The sequence below is a fragment of the Panthera leo genome, chromosome C2, assembly GCF_018350215.1.
Source record: "Panthera leo isolate Ple1 chromosome C2, P.leo_Ple1_pat1.1, whole genome shotgun sequence".
Lineage (NCBI taxonomy): Eukaryota > Metazoa > Chordata > Mammalia > Carnivora > Felidae > Panthera > Panthera leo.
In genome coordinates this window covers 100,142,285-100,161,624 of record NC_056687.1, presented here as the reverse complement: position 1 = coordinate 100,161,624, position 19,340 = coordinate 100,142,285, and the positions used below count along the sequence as shown (strand labels likewise).

The following is a 19,340-nucleotide window of genomic DNA, read 5'->3' as shown; positions in this document are numbered from 1 at the left end:
AAAACTAACAGAGAATACTGGCCCCTCTGCGTAATTCTGCAGCAACAGGGTCTGTGAATCTCTGAAGCTCTGCTGCCCTCTACTGGCGTAATGAGATAAGTGCCTGCCTCAAAGCTCAGGTTTCTTTTTATCAGTTTAGTTTCCTCCACAAACAAGACACTGGCACCTTAAAAATCCAATTTTCTTTGGTTTCGCTCACATGCAAATGGATAATAACTTGGGTTATTGTGAGATTAATTTTAAACATCATACAGTTTAATATCATACAGAAAGAAAACCTCATTCAGCATCTCCTGTCTTAGTTCAAGCAAGACTGGGGCCAGTTGCAGTAGTGGCTGAAAAAACCAAGTAACTAAATATAGCAGTGACCACTTGTACAGATAACAGCATTCTGACAGTCAAATTGGCTACAAGGCCTTAGATTTTGATTGTGTGTGCGTGTGTGGTGTGTGTGTGTGTGTGTGTGTGTGTGTGATATTCTGGTTCATGTTTTTAAAAAGAATAGCAATTTCACTTTCCTTTTTCTTTCTGTCATTTACTATTTTAAGGTGCATGGATCCTTGATTGCCTCTTCTATATAATCCTATACTTCTTAGCAATCTAGTTACTCTATTTTCCCACAATCACAGCCTGCCTAGGAAAACCGGTGCGTCACTGGGGTAGTGAGTTTGAGATTCATAATTCAAGACAAAAATAAAAGTGAACTATATAAATCAGATTTTTTTAAGTCCCAACTGTGTCCTGGCATGTGATGGGGGTGGTGGGTTATAAGATTTATCAACATCACAGTGCATCAAACTTATTAATAAACCAGCTTTCTGTATAACAAGTAAAAGAAAGGTTCAAAAAAGTGGGAGCACAAAAGGCACGGCATAGCTGTGGTTTCAGGTCCAAGCTTGGTGTCCTCTATATATAATGTATTATATTTTTCAAAAACTCTTTATTAGGAAAGCTATACCAGACGCATAATCACTATACAATGATTAAACATTACCTTTACAATTTATAATCACTGAAATTACAGAATAAATATATGCACATTTCTTTTGAATCTTTGTGTGTGAGAGAAAACATTAAAAGTGCTTCCTACAAAGCTGTTAGTGATATATACCCAGTTGCTTTTTTGTTTTTTTAATATTATATATATATATATATATAAGAAAGTGCAGATGGTCTCCAAAAACTCTTGGCATCAGGATGAAGTGTCACAAAGAGGGTGCTCATCCCTAGGTATGTGCCTCTGGCTGTTAAACCAGGCCTCCACTTCATTAGGATCCAACCTAGAATATGACCTTTCCCAGGGTGGTAGGCGAGAGCTGTACACTAGGGGTGAAGGGAAGGTGAAGCTATGAAGAGGAGAGGAATGGATCAAACCCGAAATAATTAGATAGTGTTAAAAGGGAATGGGGTGTGTATGTTTGTGTGTGTTTTGTGTGTGTGTGTGTGCACGCGCGTGTGTATGCATGTGCAGGTTTATACGTCTGCATGTGTGTGTACCTGTACCAGAAGGAAGAGGCTGCAGGTTTAGGGACCTAATGGTTTGCAGCGATTGGTGATTTGCATGTGGGTATGTGTGTGACAGAAAAAAGAGTGGGTGAGAACATTCAAGCAAGACCCGCCCCCTCCCTCCCCGTCTTGCAGTTTCCAGGCATGCAGCAAACTGCATTGTTAATACATGTACAGAATCTGTGCCATGATGGGAAGAGGAAAGAAAGCCACAAATGTCAATTTGTTTTCCCCCCTCCCTGTCAAACGAAACTACAACTAAAAAAAATTACTGAAAATAAAAAGACACGTTGAATTTTACTTAATTAGGATCAATACAACGATCCCCAATATACCTTATACATGGCACAGTCAAAGTCTCAAGTTTCAGTATAAAAAAATAATGATAACATTTGCTGGCAAAAGTCTGCGAAGGCACTTCATTGATTAATGATCTGAGTATGGCCCTTCCTCCAAATCACATCTGAGAGGGGAGAGCATACATCTGTATTTTCTAGTTATCATGCGGTTTCAGTCCTGTTCAGGGCAGGGAAGTTTGTGAGAATGGAGTTATTGGGACAAGTGTAAAGGGAGCAAGGGATATTTCTTTTATTTTCCTTTTCTTTTGAAAAAAAAAAAAGCACTAATTTATTTTTCTTTTTTCGTTAGAACCTGTATGTTGTCTTCTCCAGGACTTCGAGGTAATCCGGCTTGGTTTGAAGTTTGGCCCTTAACTCGAGGTAATCACTTTTTTGGGTTTGGTGGTCTGTGAAGCCCTTTCCAGCCGAGAAGAGAAGGGTTTCTTTGAGCCTGGCGTCCTGCTGTAAGTCTGGATATTGCATGCCAGGAGGGTGGACGTGCAGTTCCTTTAATTTGGGCACTGTGCCATAGAGACAATCCACGAATCCCACTGTGCAGGGGGCTGGCTGTGGCCTCTCTCGGTCTAGGAGCATACTGCCACCGCCACAGCCTCCCCCAGGAGGAAACAGCACCACCCCACCATTCTTCTCATGGTGGCGGAACCCAGCCAAGTCTCCCCCAGTTCCCGCAACTACCCCAGAAACCCCACCAACTGCTGGGTGGTGAGGGTGAGGGTGATGATGATTCACCGTCACTATGGTGTTGAGCTGGGAGCTGGACACTGCCAGGGCCCACTCCTTTTCTTTTTCCAGCAAGGTCCGGTAGTTGCTGTGGTTCTCCTTGGGTGTCTCCGCAAACTGCTCACTTCCTAGGAGAACCTCACCTACTCCTGGTGGCTGTGTCCCAGGACCCCCTCGTTCTGCACTCCCTGACTCCTGGACTGATGAAACAGCCACCTCCTCCTCCTCACGAGGCTTATAGATGGGGTTGTTGCACATTTGGGTCACTGGGTGGGGGATGTACTCATATACATGGCCCACAGGAGGGGCCTTCTCTGGGGACGAAATAGTCGCTCGGCCCCCACCTCCACTTCCACCTCCACCACCCCCACCATCCTCAAACAGCCGGTGGCATTGCATCTGGATGCCGGTAAGGTCCACCCCTTCTTGTCGCTTGCTCCTAAAGGGCAGCTTCTTCCGGCGCCGTCGGAGCACGTAGGCAAAGAGGCCTGCAGCAACAAAGACTGCTGAAAAGAAAAGAACCAGCAGGCTGAGAATCAACACAGAAAGTGGCACAGGGCCTCCGGGGGGAGAGAACTCATAAGGTGATGCACTCGTTGGCCCCCCAGCAAGGTGAGACTCTCCAGGCTGGGCTGGGGATGCTCCAGCTGGTGGGACGTGCAGCATCTCTGGGCAGAGAACTTCCAGCTCAATGGTGCGCACATCGCGGTGGGTGAGGTTCTCAGGGCTCCTGCAAAGCACATCACCCACCACGCTGACTGAGCTGATGGTTTCAATCCACTGTTTGAAGGGGACCAGGTCACAGGTACAGTCCCAAGGATTCTCATTGAGGTCTATCTGGACAATGGCATTCAAGTGTTCTAGGACGCCAGCCACAGGAAGGTAGAGGAAGTAGTTCTTTCTCAGGTTGAGCCGGGCCAGGGATGTGCCAGCAAAGGCATCTGTCGGGAGGGTCCTCAGCAAGTTATTGTTGAGGAATAGCAGCTTCAAGTTGGGCATGAGGCTGAAGGCTGCAGGCTGGATTTCTCGGATGACATTGAACTCAAAGTACAAGTAGTGCAAACTCTGTAGTCCTCGGAACATGCCTGGTGTCAGCTTCTCAATATCGTTGCCATTGAGAAAGAGGCTCTTTAGGTTGGGCAGGTTGATGAAGGCCCCATCCTGGACATAAGAAATACGATTGTTCCCCAGATGCAAGAGATCCAAGGAGGAGAAATTCCAAAAATCAGAACGGTATATTTTCTGAATCAGATTGCTACTCAGGTAAAGTTTCTTGGCATTCAATGGCCTTGGAAGAAGTTCAGAAATGTTGTTAAATCCTCGCTCTTTGCAGTTGACAGTCAAGCCAAGGTCGTTGATGTGCAAATTACAGGTACACCCAGTAGGACATATAATGGGAATGGGTGGTCTGGTCTGGTAAGGAGCAATGGGAGGTTGGTTTGGACCAGGGTATAAAGCTTGGGATGTAGAGGGTGGCCTTGGTGTTCGGGGCTGTTTGGTGGGCTTGGGCTGTTTATTTGAGGACTTGTATTCAACAGAAGAAGCAGTGAAATGGACAGAGGACAACATTGAGGAAGGCTTAGTCGGCCATGCATTCTCCTTGCTTGATGACAAGTGGGGAATCCCCAAACTAGCCTCCACCTCAGAGTCAGACAACAAGGGACAGAGTTCTGTCTTCCTGATTTCTCGCAGATCCTTTCCATGGAAATGGAAGGGGGTCTCACAGGTGATGTCTCCCACCAGGGCGGTGTAAGGAATGCGTTCCAGCCAACTCTTTAGCTGCACAATCTCACATGTACAGTTCCAGGGATTTTCTTCCAGCTGGAGCTCCATCAGGCTTCTGCCAATGTGGTCTAGCATTCCTCGGTAAAAAAGAACCTTTAACCTATTTCCACGTAGGTCCAGATGGGTTAAGGAGACAGCCTTAAATAAATTGGTCGGAAGCATGGGGATGAGATTATCATTTAAAATCAGAACTCTCAATTTACTTAGGTTCCGAAATGCCCCACTCTCAATACGTTTAATGACATTGTAATCTGCCTGCAGATATTCCAGACTTTCCAAGCCAAGGAAGGTGTCATTTCTGAAGATGTCTAGTTTGTTCTCATGTAGATATAACCTCTTTAAGATCTTAAGACCATTGAAAGCTCCTGATTGAATGTCCTGCAATGCATTGTTCCCAAGGTTAATGGACACAGCGTTATTCAAATGAAGAAAACTGTTGGTGTACAATTTCCTCATTGAATTCCTTTGCAGATACAGTTTAAAAGGTCTTGACCAGAACTCAGTAATCTGACTAATATTTGTAAATCCTTTACTGTCACAATGTATATGAAAGAGGCTTTCTTTAACTTCACAGTAGCATGGATCAAAACAGGGCTCATCTATTTCCTCTGAGTCCTCTATCAGGGGAATCGGGGTAGTCCATCCTAGAGCAATTGTGCTTAGAAGAATTATCCACAACATCCTCCCTCTGTGAAGCATCTCAGCTATGGAAGATTTCATCGTTCGTAGTTGATTACAAAACTGCAACAGAAATAAAGATGCAGATTTTAGCCTTTACTCACTCGTATGCACTATTCTAATTGACTCCTACATTTGGAGCTTTTTAAGAGTAATACAAAACTTTAGTAATTGTTGACCTGGCACTCGAAATGATCTATCAACCTGCTTAATATGTCCTGTATTTAAACTTGGATGACTCTGAAATATTGTGCCATGCAATGCATTTTTCCTGAACCAAGCCATACTTGGTAAAGAGCATACATATCATACAAACAACAGCAGCCTTCATTGCCTCCTGTAGCAATCAAGGGACTGGTATACAGGGATGTCTTTTAGATATAGGCAGATTCAGTAATAATGGCAGTAATTTGGCCATTACACCTGTTTGCCTGTTAAAATTTGCCTTGATTTCAGAGGTGCCCATTATAGAACTGATTGGGATTCTGACAGGAAATAAGTATTCTTTAAACTATAGGCTTCTACTCATAAAAAGCCATGGCATACCACAAATTTATTAGATTAGAGTGTGATGAAGTATGAGCTCATTGCCCAGTATCAGATGTTGAGATGTATACAATGTTGGGTATCTCTGGAAAACTTAAGATTTCTCTTCAGAGATGATCACAGTGTACTTAATTATAGTGTATGCTCAGTATCACATTATCCCCCCACCCTATTTTGCCCAAGCACAGATTTTTAACATCTCCTTTAATTAAATAATTTTTACACAAGTGTATCATTTGGCTGTTTAAACCCTTTAGGAGTGATTAGCCTTTCTGAAGAAAGGCCCGTGCAGTCATAAGAGTTAGAGATAATGACAGCTAAAGGATGCTGAGCCTGGGAGTGTCTGTATTAAAACACTTGCAGAGCTTAGTTTGGAATGTGTATCTGTGCCTTCAATATCAGCTGAGGAGTCCTGTGAAAAGCTGGATGGGCAGGTGGCTGGTTAGAAGACAGTTGGGTAGTTAAAGGCAAGAAAGGGTGGAAACCTCAATTCTTACCTGCTGATAATTGATCTATCACATGAAATACATTTCAAAGAAAGACATCATTCTTTTCCAATCAGAAGAAACAAATACTGTGTACTATTCTAATAATACAGAGCCTTCCTCCATGGCTCTCTTTCCTTGCCTTATATCATCAATATATGGAAATGCGTACCTAAATAAATTATATTAATGCAGTTTTATTAGATTGCCCTTTCTGAGTCACTTAAATATCAAATTGGAATAATTATTTTTAATCAATAAAAATAAACCCGAATTTTTAGCACATATTTTCTCTCCACACATAAGATACATACATTAAGGAAATATTTTGCCAACCCTTTGAAAACACAATGATATAATTTACAGGGAGAGTGAAAAGAATAAATCTTCACATTCAACTTGCATATAATGTACACAGCTGTAAGGAAAGGAAGACCCATGAGAAAGCAAAGAGAAATCTGCCTCAGGCATGCAATACTCAATTTTTAGAAACAATTAAATGAAAAAAGAGAGAGAGAGAGAGACAGAAAGCAGATGAGGCTACATTGCAGTATCAGTTAGTCTTCCCTGTCTCCCTTATAAAATATTAAAATCTACTTAAGTTATTTCTTCACCATTTTAAAATGTTTTTCTTGTTACTGAGGTCCCTGAGATTTAGGTAGGAAAGGCTCCAGATGTCTTTTGACTTACCTATTTTGCAGGAGGTTTTTTTTTTAAGTATTTAACATTGGAAGGAAAAAAAAAAAAAAAAGCTTGAGTTTAAGGATTCTCTCTCTCTCCCTCCCTTCCTTTTGCTGAAGCTGAAGCAAAGGGGGATAGAGGGGGTGGGTGGGGGAGACGAAGAGAAAAAATACAAGCAGCAAGCTTGAGACGTGCTGGGAATGCAATGGGCCTTTCAATGGGCTTCTTTAGAATGCAGAACTGCCGCTTGGCACACTCAATAGAGGAGGGAGGAGAAGGGGCTGCTGCAGGCTTCCAGCTTCGCTGCTGCCGCCGCCGCCGCCGCTGCCGCCGTGGCTGCTCTCGCTGGGTACCGGCAGCACATCATTGGGCACTGGGAGGAAGGGCGGGAGGGAGGCAGGCAGGAAGGCAGGCTCAATCTCAGTGCAGAATCTCGGACTTCTCTTGTGCTGGCTTTTTTTTTTTTTTTTTTTTTTTTTTTTAAATATGTGCTGTAACCCTGGATCCGGCTTTCCACGTCACGAAAATGAGCTCCAAGAAGGGGAACGCGCTTAGCTTGGGTCGGGAGCGAGCACTACGAAGCCCTGACTATAGAGAGAGTGTGTGTGTGTGTGTGTGTGTGCGCGCGCGCGCGTGTGCGTGTGTGTCTGTGTGTGTTTAAGGGGCAAGAAAAGAAGTGAAGGGATCGACTTAACAAATTGTCAAAATAAGAAACACGGAAGCAGAGGCCAACCTAAAGGAAACATTCCTTTGGTGGGGAAGGGGGAGGGGGAGGGGTGTAGGCATTTTTTCCCTTTAAAAAAAAAAAATACTGTTTTTAACTCTCAAGGAAATCATCTGACTGGTTTGCTCTTCTGGTTTCCAAAGCTCGTCTCTCTAGTGTAGACTGGTTGAAAAGTAAGATTATCCTTTGGAATTATCCTTTTCATAGCACAGACATTCCCCTTCCAAAGGCGGGGATAAAGGGAAATTCAGGTCCCCAGAGAAGAGCTGGATCTAGCTGATTCTGCTTAGGTGTCCCGAATAAGAGCTCAGGCAGCCTGAGGGACTTGGACTGAGTGTCTCCTGCGTTTTGCTTCGATCTCTTTGCACCAGGAATCCTTTTGTTGTGCTGCAGCTCAAAGCCTTCGATTTCCCCTGGATTCAACAGCCATGTGTTTGCTTCCACCTTTTTAAAAACAGAGACAAGCCAACGCAGACCACTTGGTAACAATGGCACATTTCACTTTCTTCCACTGGGAAAGACCTCGCGGGGATAGGGGGCAGCATTTCAGGATATATATATATATATATATATATATATATATATATATATATATATATGTAATTTCCGCCCCCCCTCGGCCCTCCTCATTCCTCACTCCTCCCTGCCCCCCCCCCCACATGCTGTTTTTGGTCCAAATGTTTCTCCGTGATATTTTGGGGAAGAGGAAGGTAGGGAGTCGTGAGAGTGGGGGTGATTGAGCGAAGACGTTGCAGTGAAGAGGGGCCACCAGATCACACGAACCTTCTAAGAAGGCTCAACTGACGGTTCTACAGTCCTACCTGCTGGGAGGAAATTCAGCTTAGTGGGGAAACTGGAGAGAGGGAAGTGTGCAGCAAGCGTGTCTAGTTAGCGGGAACTGTAATGGCATCGATTGCCCTGTGTCTTCCCCCCCCACCCCCAACTCCTGGGGAAGGGAGGGACTTTCTGGCCGCTAAAGAATTGGATTGAACCTCAACTGCCCAAGGACTCAAAGTTAGCGGGTAGAGATGGCTTTCTCTTAAAGCGCTTTTTACAAAACCAAACTTTAAAGAAAAACCACACAACTCATGTTATCAGTTCTCCCCATTTTAAATATATGTCAGTCACTTAATGCAAGAAAACATTCCTTAAGAGTCAGTCATTAGGAGATTCCCATGATATTTTGCATTTAAAATGACCGCACAAGTGTCCACCGCTCCAGAGTAGCTAAGATTGGAAACCGCGATCACAGACTTAGTAAGCAGGCAGGCAAGATTCTCTAACACTATATGTACACCCTTAACATTCCAGACCCACCCTATTTCTCATGTCCCCGCCGAACAGACCATCACCGACAGCCTGAGCTCAGAACCAGAGCGATCCCATCTCCTTCACCAGCTGCCAACCTACCCCCTCCTCCGCCGCACACACCACCTTTGGTACCCAACGTGCAGAGGCGGTGACTGTTTCACGGATCATATCGGAACCCATGATGCGATGGAATCGATGGGTAACAACAGGGAGGCTTCCCTGAGCCTCTCGATGATGGTAAATGACCATCTCTGCAATCGTCCTCCGTGCTCTCCTTAACTACATCCCCTCAAGTTCTTGGTCTGGTCCGTGTCCTAAAGGCTATTTCACCCCTTCCCTTTCCTTTATCTCCGTATAGCGTGTCTGAGTGATAGGAAGAGCCCCAAAAGTTAGAGGATGAAGGGCCCTGAAGCCCGTTGTCGCCCGCTTCCTGCTGGGAGCGCCGGGCATCATTTGTCCACGGGGAGGACAAGAAGCCCTTTCTCCCCACTGTGTCCCCTTCCTCTCTCCCCCTCCCCTATGCCCGATCTCCGAGCCCACTAATCTCTCCATATCTAAGATTAAATATTCCAATATGGAAGCAAAACGATCTCTCCTAGAACAAATAATTAAAATGCTGCATCATTCATTTTCTGAAGAGGTCTGAGCCTTCTACAGATCCTTTTCTAATCTGCTGTCTCCAGGCAAAACGCACAATGGGTATGTTTAGAAATGGAAAATGATTAAAACCCCAAGCCGTTTTCCTTCTTTTACCGCACGAGCGAGCGACCCACTGGGGGAGGGGCCCTTCGCTCCGCCACTTGGCCTATTTGTTGGAGTTACTTACAATTTCCTCCCCCAGGAAAGGGTCTGGGGTATGTGAGTCTCCAGCACCTTCCCTTCTATCTTTGTCCTTACAACTAAATGATCCAGTTCAAAAATGCAACAAACCCCTAGCACCTGTGAACGAACAGCAGCCACCGAGGCCAAACTCTGTTCTACAATGCACATCCTGCAAGCGAGAAATCCTGGTCTCAATTAGGCAAAGTAGGAAAGGATGGCGGCGAATACCTATCCGCGCCGAGCGCTCTAGATCTCCGAGATGAGCTCCGAGGGGCTTCCCAGCGGGAGGTGCAAACTCTCTGGGCGGCTGAATTGTATCCATTATGCCGTAGGCTTGCAGTTCCTCTCCCTCCGTCCACCAACTTTCAGAAAGGCCACCAAATCACGCTTGTAATCCTTTTAAGTGTTTCCACCTTTGAGACTCGAAGGGAAATGGTCGCTGCATACCAATGGGAGAGCCGGGCGCTCACCTAGCGCGACGAGACCAGTGACAGGGAGCTCACGATCACAGTTCTGTGTACCCTCGATGGGAGGCAGGCAGCGCGAGTGTCCTAGGACTGGGTTCTCTCACTTAAAATCTCGGTACTCTCGGTTCAGCGTCGAGCTTCGTGGTCCCCGAGAGTCCTGGCTAGGTCTCTGGGTTTTATTTATTTTTTTCTTTCTTTCTCTTTCTGGCTTCCTGAAAGGTTGTCACTCAGTGCAATCCCTGCCCAAGGCCTCCTTGAATCTGGGGAGATGGGACTAGCCCTTGCCTTCTCCCGGTGTCTTTGCTCTTGACCCTTTGGATAGGTGGGAGTGGGGGTGGGTAGTGTGTAGATGAGAGAAGGGGTTGGGGAGGGGAGGGAAGGAGGCAGGAAGGGGGCGACTAGATCCCAGATCCCAGCATTGGCCAGACGGCGAAGCGCGGGGGGGGGGGGGGGGCGGGGGTAGAGAGAAAAAGAGGATACAAATACAACGCTATGGCTGTACACACCAAATTCGACTTCGACTGGGGCGGGGGGAAATCTCCGGCAAAGCACGAAGGTGAAGCGATCCAGCGGGCAGAGAGTGAGCCCCCCTGACAGCTCACCATTCAAGCACCCTCACATCTCGAGCGGGAGAGGGTGGGAGGCGGGGAAGGGGACCGCGGAACGTTTCAGGCCAAGGAGACGCTCGCGGCAGCGGCATCTTTTAAGACTGACCTGCTTTAAAAGTGCCACTTTAATGGCCTAGGAAATAACTAAAATCGGATTACACGTTACTCACCAACGTCTGCACCTAAATTGGGAGCTTCAGGTCGGGTTTTAGGAGGCTATATAGGAAACGCCAAGCTGGAACCCGAATGCAAATCCATCAGCTGCTGCCCCCAAATCGCGCACGGAGGGAGAGGCGCTCGGGAGCCCCCAGATCAGCCCATCGCGGGAGCCTCCGCCAGCTTGTCCCCCCTCCCCCCCCGCACCCCCGGCCCCTCCTCCGCGCCAACTGTGTAAATCAGCCGCCGCAGTCCTCTCGCCGCGCATCGCAGGCAAATCCCTGCTTAGGAAGCAAGGAAGCAAGTGATCTCTCTTCTCTCTCTCTCTCTCCTCTCTCTCTGTCTCATGCTCTCTCTCATTCTCTCTCCTCTCATCCCCCCCTCCCCCTTTATCGGTCACAATCTGGCAGCTCTACAAAGAGAAACCTTGTAAAATTGAGTGGCAGGAAGTCAGCATTCTGTGTCTGTGGATTGATTTTAACTTTTATTTGCAAATGAGGGGTGGCTGTTTGGAAAATTACAGCCCAGGCTCGAAGGGGTTCGGGCGGGGTCACCAAATTAAGAGCATCTGAGCTGTGTTGATGGGCGGTATCGCTAAACGCTTCGTAGAAGCTGTTTCCAAGTGATTTGCAGTGCCCCCCCCTCCCCGCTTCATGATACATAGGTGACATTTTGGAAGTACACATATTTTCTCATCTGTTTACACTTGCTAAGAGGGAGGAAATAAAACTAGGGTGAGGGGCGGTGTGGGGGGCATCTGCTGGAGAGATGCTGGGTACCATTTCGTGACCAAGTAAATGAGGACACTTGAACAATTATCGCACCTATGTGAGAGTATTATTACAACATTATATACCCACTGGAGGCGACCATTACCCCCACTGCAGTCATACTAATGCAGTCATTTAATGCTCCATTCAGTCTGCAGTGTAAACCAACGCAGATCTGTTTAATAGATTCTTCTCATCAGCGACTGTGTTGGAGAGAGGGCAATCTTCCACTAACTTCAAACTGAATAGAAAGTAGTCCCAGGAATCATCTTCGTATCTCTTGCCATCCCTAACTGAAGTGAATGGAACAAAATTATCCAAGACAAGCCAAGTTGTGTAGCTAGTTTATAATTGTAGACATAAACTACCTCGACCCTGTTTTTAAAAGCTCTCAAAGGAGCTAACTCAACCCTGGCAAAGAGTACTCTCTTTCATATGTGGAAATCTTTGAGAAACAGGCCTGGAGGTATGATTTTAGCCTTGATTTAATGGATTCACTATACACTATATTATGCCATTGTTACTCTATCTTATATGTGTATTATACCACAAGTCTAGTGTCTGTATTACCTCCATTAAAAGAGAGAAGATGATGGAACTGGTCAGAGTGGAAACCAGGGGCCTGTGGAATTTCTTTGGATTTTACACATATATTAGCCAAAGTCAGTATGGCAACTGTGTTTGTTGGTTGTGCATAGAGTGAATTTAGATGTCCTTTTTTAACATAGTGTTTCAATTTGTTCTCCACAATAGTGTTAAGACTTTTTAGATTAGTAGGGTATCTCTAGGGACCTAGAAAGTGGCAAAAACAACATGATATCAAAACCTATACTTTTAAATATAGTTTTTCAGATCTGCTGGCCCAGAGTTGAATCCCTCCTCAGTACTTTCTTGGATAGTAAGTGCGTCTGTGTGGATTTTATATATATGTGGAGACATGGATAAGAGAAGAACACTTGTTTGGGGTTTTTCACTTACTAGTTCTGTAAAATTGAGTTTTAACGAGATATATCCAGGAAAGGTTGTGAAAAAGGTCATCCCTATAACAAATCAGTCTGATTTAGGAGAAATAAGCTACATCAGTAGGCTGATGAGTCATAAAGATGTTTCTGGCCATTTCAGGTGGTTGCTCAATTTGAGGAGAATCACTCCTGAGTACGCCATATTCTATGTGGGCAGGTGTGAAATCACACACATGCCCCTGAGCCTCAAGGCTGGAGGCTATTAGAGTAACCCTGAAAGAAGTCATTCCTGAAATAGCTGCATCTCTTTAACTTTTTGGAGCTTTTTTTAAATTTTATTTGATTCTCAATGTTATTTGTTGATCAAAGAACGCTGAATGTGTTAATAGATTAACTCTGAGCAGATGTTGGTTATGATCTGTTGGTACTGGGGAGCTACAGAAGATTGAATAGCTAGAATGGTTCAGAGTTAAAAGTGAGTGCTTCCAACACAAATATTTCAGGTCAGATAAAAATGTTGTGGGCTAAATGATTGTGACGGGCCTTTGAGTGATTCTTTGTTGTGATTTTTTAGTGCATTTTGCAAAGGTATTTATTTACATGTCCATAGTTTTATTTTAATCGATTTATATTGTGAAAAGGAAGAACTGTTATGAAAATACTGTGTTCTTTATATGTGATGCATAAAGGATGAAAGGAAAATGTAGAAATAACATTCAGAATGTAATTAAATATGGTTATATTGCTGATTTGACATATGTATTTTTAGTTCCAAGGACAACAGTATTTCTCAATTTCCTTTTAACTGTTCTGTCATTTTCCAGAGAGAGACAGTGGTATTAAAATGAATAAAGTCGGGGCGCCTGGGTGGCTCAGTCAGTTAAGCATCCGACTCTTGATTTCATTTCACGGTTTGTGGGTTCAAGCCTCACAACGGGCTCTGGGTTAGCAGTGCAGAGCCTGCTTGGGATTCTTTCCCTCTCTTTCTCTACCCTCCCCTCCTCTCTCTATCTCTCTTTCAAAAATAAATAAATAAACTTTTAAAAAATAGAAAAATAAAATGAATACAATAGTTACATTTTTTCTTATCTAGTATATATTTTACTCCCTCTGATTTAAATAAAATAAATACATTTTGAAAGATTTAATACTAATTTAAGTAATAGTAGAGAGCTCCTTTTATCATGGAACATTCACCCAAGAAAGTTCTAAACTCTGCAGTAATTTATGATTATGTATGGCATACCTAAATCATCTATATATCGTATTCAATACATCTGTGTTTGCACAAGCATTCATGAAGCCTGTCTCTCTCCCTCTCTCTCTCTCTCTTTTTGTTTGTTCCAAATAGTTTTCAGGCCAACAAACTACATGCTTGATAATTATCAAAAAGCCAATTGTTTCTTCATTTGAGCCACTTTTGATACCAGTTTTGAAACAATTGAAAACACAATTACTCACACAATACAATTTTGCAAATGAAAATTTAGCCTATAAAAATTAAGCAGATAAAAATATGATAAAACAGAAATTAAATGTTAGTGTTTATTGCAAGAATTCAAAGGATTAAACAATACACACTGAAGGTTATATACATACATAAATGTTTCTTTGTGTAAATCTTCCTCTAGCTCCATAGTAGAAACATGTTTGAAAGATTTTATATTTTGCATAAGTTCCAAAGCAATCGATAACTTTGTTTTTTTGAAAACATCTTGTAAAATTTAGTGAATCAACATATTTGTGATACCTGCATTATTATAATTGACAAGCTATAAATATAGAGAAGTAGTTACAGGGTATTCAATTAGACATTGATCTTTTCTATTTTGTTTCACTAAAACATTTAGAAGCACTTTGTAAACTCCCAACCTAATGAAAATTTAGGTTATCTTTGAAGTAAACGTGTGTTTTAATCTCAAAGATTAGGTGGACTATTTTAGAACTCCCAGAGTTTATAAACCACAATTTCTTTATCCATTCATCAGTTGATGGACATTTAGGCTCTTTCCATAATTTGGCTATTGTTGAGAGTGCCGCTATAAACATATATACACAATGGAATACTACGTGGCAATGAGAAAAAATGAAATATGGCCTTTTGTAGCAACATGGATGGAACTGGAGAGTGTGATGCTAAGTGAAATAAGCCATACAGAGAAAGACAGATACCATATGGTTTCACTCTTATGTGGATCCTGAGAAACATAACAGAAACCCATGGGGGAGGGGAAGGAAAAAAAAAAAAAAAAAGAGGTTAGAGTGGGAGAGAGCCAAAGCATAAGAGACTGTTAAAAACGGAGAACAAACTGAGGGTTGATGGGGGGTGGGAGGGAGGGCAGGGTGGGTGATGGGTATTGAGGAGGGCACCTGTTGGGATGAGCACTGGGTGTTGTATGGAAACCAATTTGACAGTAAATTTCATATATTAAAAAATAAAAAAAAAAAAAAAAAAAAAAAAGAATAAACTAACACAAGGAAGGAAAAAAAAAAAAAAAAAAAGAACTCCCAGAGTTTATCTAATATGAACAAAGCCTCCAAATTTTTTGTAGTCTGGATTAAGCATGGAAAGTTATTGTTCCCTTCATAAGTGATTTTCTAAAATTATTTGGAATTAATTGATTGTAGATGTTAAGATTAAAACTACTGAGAAAAAATCTTGAAAGATCAAGATAAGAGGAAATTAATCAAATATATTTGTTGAAATGAATTAAACTATTGAATAATACATCAGGAAATAATGAACAGATATTATATGTAGTGGAAAGAGGTAAATCACGTAAGTTTTAGGAGTGAAAGGAGTTTTTCTTTTTTTAATATATGATGAGAAAAGGGAATGAAAATAATTTTATAACATTATAGAATCTCAGAGTTAAGAGGGACTTGAAAGGTTATCTAGTCTGACCAATTATGTGATATTCAAATCCCAATTTCACTATTCTTTGCCAAATTGCTATTCAGACTATGATTTAATATTGCCTGTGATGTGGAGCTTGGTACATTTCAGGGCAGCTGATTTTGTTTTGGGACAAATCTAATTGGTAGAACAAATTTGAGACAAACTTAAAAAAATATATTTTCTTTTACTTCCCATTAAGTAGTCTTATTTGCTTACAAACCTAAGGTAATGAACTTCCTACTTATTAGAATTAGGTTTATTTTCATGCAAACGGAGAAACTTACCTGCCAGGTAGAAATGTAGAAACAGTCTTCAAGAGATGAGCCAGGGCTTGGGTGCCTGGGTATCTCAGTCAGTTAAGCGACTGACTCTTGAGTTTGGCTTAGGTCATGATCTCATAGGTCATGAGATGGAGTCCCCTGCCCCATTAGGCTCCACTCTGGGTGTGGAGCCTGCTTGATTCTCTCTCTCTCTCTCTCTCTCTCTCTCTCCCCCTTCTTCTGCCCCTTCTCTGCTCTCTCTCTCTCTCTCTCTGTCTCTCTCTCTCAAACAAAAAGAAATGAGTGAGAGCTAGAAAAGGACTCATTTAAATTGAGAAGATAATTGAAACTATGGAATTTGTGGTAACTACCCTAAAGTGAAAAAATGTTAATATTATAGTGCTTGAAAGTTACTTATGAAATATTTAAAATAATTTAGCTAGTTTTCAGTTTTCATGTAAATCCCTTTGGAACCACATTTGAAGTTGTATATGTGTCCTCTTAATCTACTAATTTAAAGTTAACTACAACATCGTAAGAGGAATAGTATTGGCATCAGCTAAAGAGGCCAGAAAGCCTAAGCAATACCCATAGATGTTTATAAGTCAAATCAAATTTCCCCTGGTCTTTGAATTTTTGAAAGCTATTTGAGAACATGAATATGAAATGAATATTTTTAAATGAGGCTGATTTCAATATAAAACCTTATGAAAAATTCTTACCACAAGATAAAAGGCTTAATATGATTGTATGCTGGAATTCACAGATAATGGAAATATTATGTACAACTTTGCATTTTAAGAATAGAACAAAAATGTTATGAAACACTGAATATATATCTGAATGTTAACAATTCTTAAGGTGACTTAAATCCAAAGAAGTAAAGTTTCTCTGAATTTGGCTGTCTCATCTGTATCACTCTGTTGAATTACTTAGGATATAGCTTCTTTTAGTTTTAATGTTCTATCTAAATCTCCTTGCACATTTCTGTGTTGTTAATTACTGTTTAGTGATTCTAATATCTGTAACTCTGTCTTTTGAGTATTGAAATTGATGTTGTGTGTGTATTTTCACACAGGAAAATATCTGATTCTATGGGTGCCAATCCTTTCCCTTTCATATCCAACAAAATACTCTTTTTTCACAGGTGAATGGTCTGAATTTTATTTTCTCTAATAGTGCTGTTTTTTAAGAATTTGGTGAGTGGGGAAATATTTATTACAAATGTTACATTTAACAAATATTTTAAATAAGAATAACGTAATTTAATAAACATATGTGGCACAGCTAAGATGCCATTCACTGCTTTTTAATGACAGCAAAAATTATCAAATAATATGGAACCTATAATGCTATTAATTTACCATCATCCAAAAAATATAAAATACTTTCTAGAGAGTGTCACCAAAAATATAAATAAAAGATAAAGAATATTTGCATATTTGGGCATGTATTTTAATGAACCCTTGTTATTTTTAAAGGATAGTCTGACCTAAAACTTTTTTTAAAATTTCTTATATTAGTTACATATGTTCATTGACAGTGGCATGGTGAAATGTTTCATGTGATTAAGACAGTGACAGTGTGTTTGCTAACTTCCCTCGCCTGCCCATTAAAACACTCTATGGTTTGTTTTGTGACATTTTATTAGAAATGCCATAAAAAAGTAGCCAAAATATGTTTACACATCTAAAAATGTTACATATATGAGTGTGTGTGTGTGTGTGTGTGTGTGTGTGTGTGTGTGTCTTTGGGTATGGGTTGGGAGGATATAAAATTTAAAAATAATGGGTTCTTTATAAAATCTTTGTTTTGTTTCTAAAATTGTTTTGTCTCTAATAGGGGAAGCAACAGAGTTTCAAAGACTCAAACTATAACAAAATAGTCATCCATAAGATATAAAAGTTTCATCATATTTATTTTATTGATATTGGATGAGAATATTCATTGAGTTAGAAACTCTTGAAACATTTATGTCACAAAAGATCAGATGGATTATCTTTGGGAGCTGACCTTTTTTTCTATGGGTTTAAGCCAACACCCTGGAAAAATAATTATGTTCAACAATTTAGTAGTCTGACATCAACTCCCCAATGTGCAAGCACTTTCTATCATTTATAAAAAAGTAACATGTGTTTTTAAAATTCTACTACCATTTAGCTCTTATGCCAAAATACATAAAAAGCCAAAATACCCAAGTCTTGAATATGTTTAACGTTCATTAGAGTCTTTGGCAATCCGGTTTAAGAAAAGGGGGATATTTTTTTTAAAAGGCTTTGCAGTGTTATCTCACGGAAATTCAAGTACTGAAACAAGTACAGCCAGACCTCATGGGGAACATAATTGGAAATTAGGCCACACTTTGTATCTCTCAGGGTCCACATGGTCTCCCTGTCTCCTCCCTCACTTCCCATCTGTTCTCCACAGCAGCAAGAATGATTCTTAAAAACGTAAGGCTGCTATTATCTTTTAGTAACCCTCTAGTGGCTTCCCATCTCTCTGGGCCAAAGCTAACATTCTGACCCGGGTTCACAAGCCCAGTGGGATCTTTTTGCTCACTCCATTTCTGACCTCATACCCCATCATTTGGTTTGTTGCTCCCATTCCACCAGGCATACTCCCCCTGCCCGTTGCTATTCCTTTGATTCACCAAGGACATACCTATTTCAGAGTCTTTGCATCCGCTGTGCACTCTGTCCGGCAAACCCTTTCCACAGTTATCAGCACGGCTGGCTGGCAACTGCAGTGCATTCAGGTTTCTGTTCCAAGAACACACCATCAAACATGCACTGCTGACCATGGCTGCCCCAAGTAGCAGTTCCCCCATTGCTTTTAAACTTCATGGCATGCTTTATTTTTTATTCCCACAGTTTTCTCTCCTCATGAAATATAATTTATATGCTCATGCATTTTTACCGTCTATCTCCCACTACCAGAATAAGTTTCATGAGAACAGGCGCTTTGTTTTATTCATTGCAGTATTGCTGGCACCTAGAACAGTACCCTGTGCATAATAGGAACTCTATACAAATGTATTAGAGGAATTAAATGAGTGAATGTTCTCTCTAATCTCTACTTCTTTTTGAGTCTGCACCATTTTTTTTTTCCTTCTGCTAAGCTGCTTTCTCTGCATCAGCTAGCATACAGCTCATAATTGCTACATGGCCTTTCAGCTGCAGGATTCTCCACCAACTGGCAACTTCTGTCTTTTACTTTAGTTCAAATTCCTGAAAATTTAATTGAACAGGCTTATTTTTTTTTTCCAGTAAGGCCACATAGACCATAAGTTTCTGGTCAGTCTCTGAATGTATTCTTTTTGCTCAGATGTATTCCTGGTCCAGTAAGGCTGAGCCAGTTCAGATCATGGATGATTCAGTGTGAGGGGCTGTGGACAGGCTTCCAGGTGACACAAACATGTCTAGTCCACAAAGCCATTGCAGTCATGCTGGCATCTATGCTCTTCATTGTCCCAATTCCTGCCTGACCAAGAGCCTGACATCACTCTTTAATTCATTGCACCAACCTTCTGCTTCCGTGTCCTTCCTGATGAAATGACTTGTCTATATTTTCCTCATTATATTTCTTTGTTAGATATAACTAT

At 41.7% G+C, this 19,340-nt stretch overlaps 1 protein-coding gene across 1 annotated transcript; it reads right to left on the bottom strand.

Annotated features, from left to right (window-relative positions):
* Window positions 1-1,909: 1,909 nt before the first annotated feature.
* On the bottom strand, window positions 1,910-6,801 carry SLITRK3 (SLIT and NTRK like family member 3). Its single transcript, XM_042903214.1, has 2 exons — window positions 6,770-6,801; window positions 1,910-5,111 (listed from the first exon to the last, which is right to left on the bottom strand). The coding sequence occupies exon 2, from the start codon at window positions 5,088-5,090 to the stop codon at window positions 2,151-2,153; it is 2,940 nt and encodes a 979-aa protein (XP_042759148.1). The 5' UTR covers window positions 5,091-5,111; window positions 6,770-6,801; the 3' UTR covers window positions 1,910-2,150.
* Window positions 6,802-19,340: the final 12,539 nt, after the last annotated feature.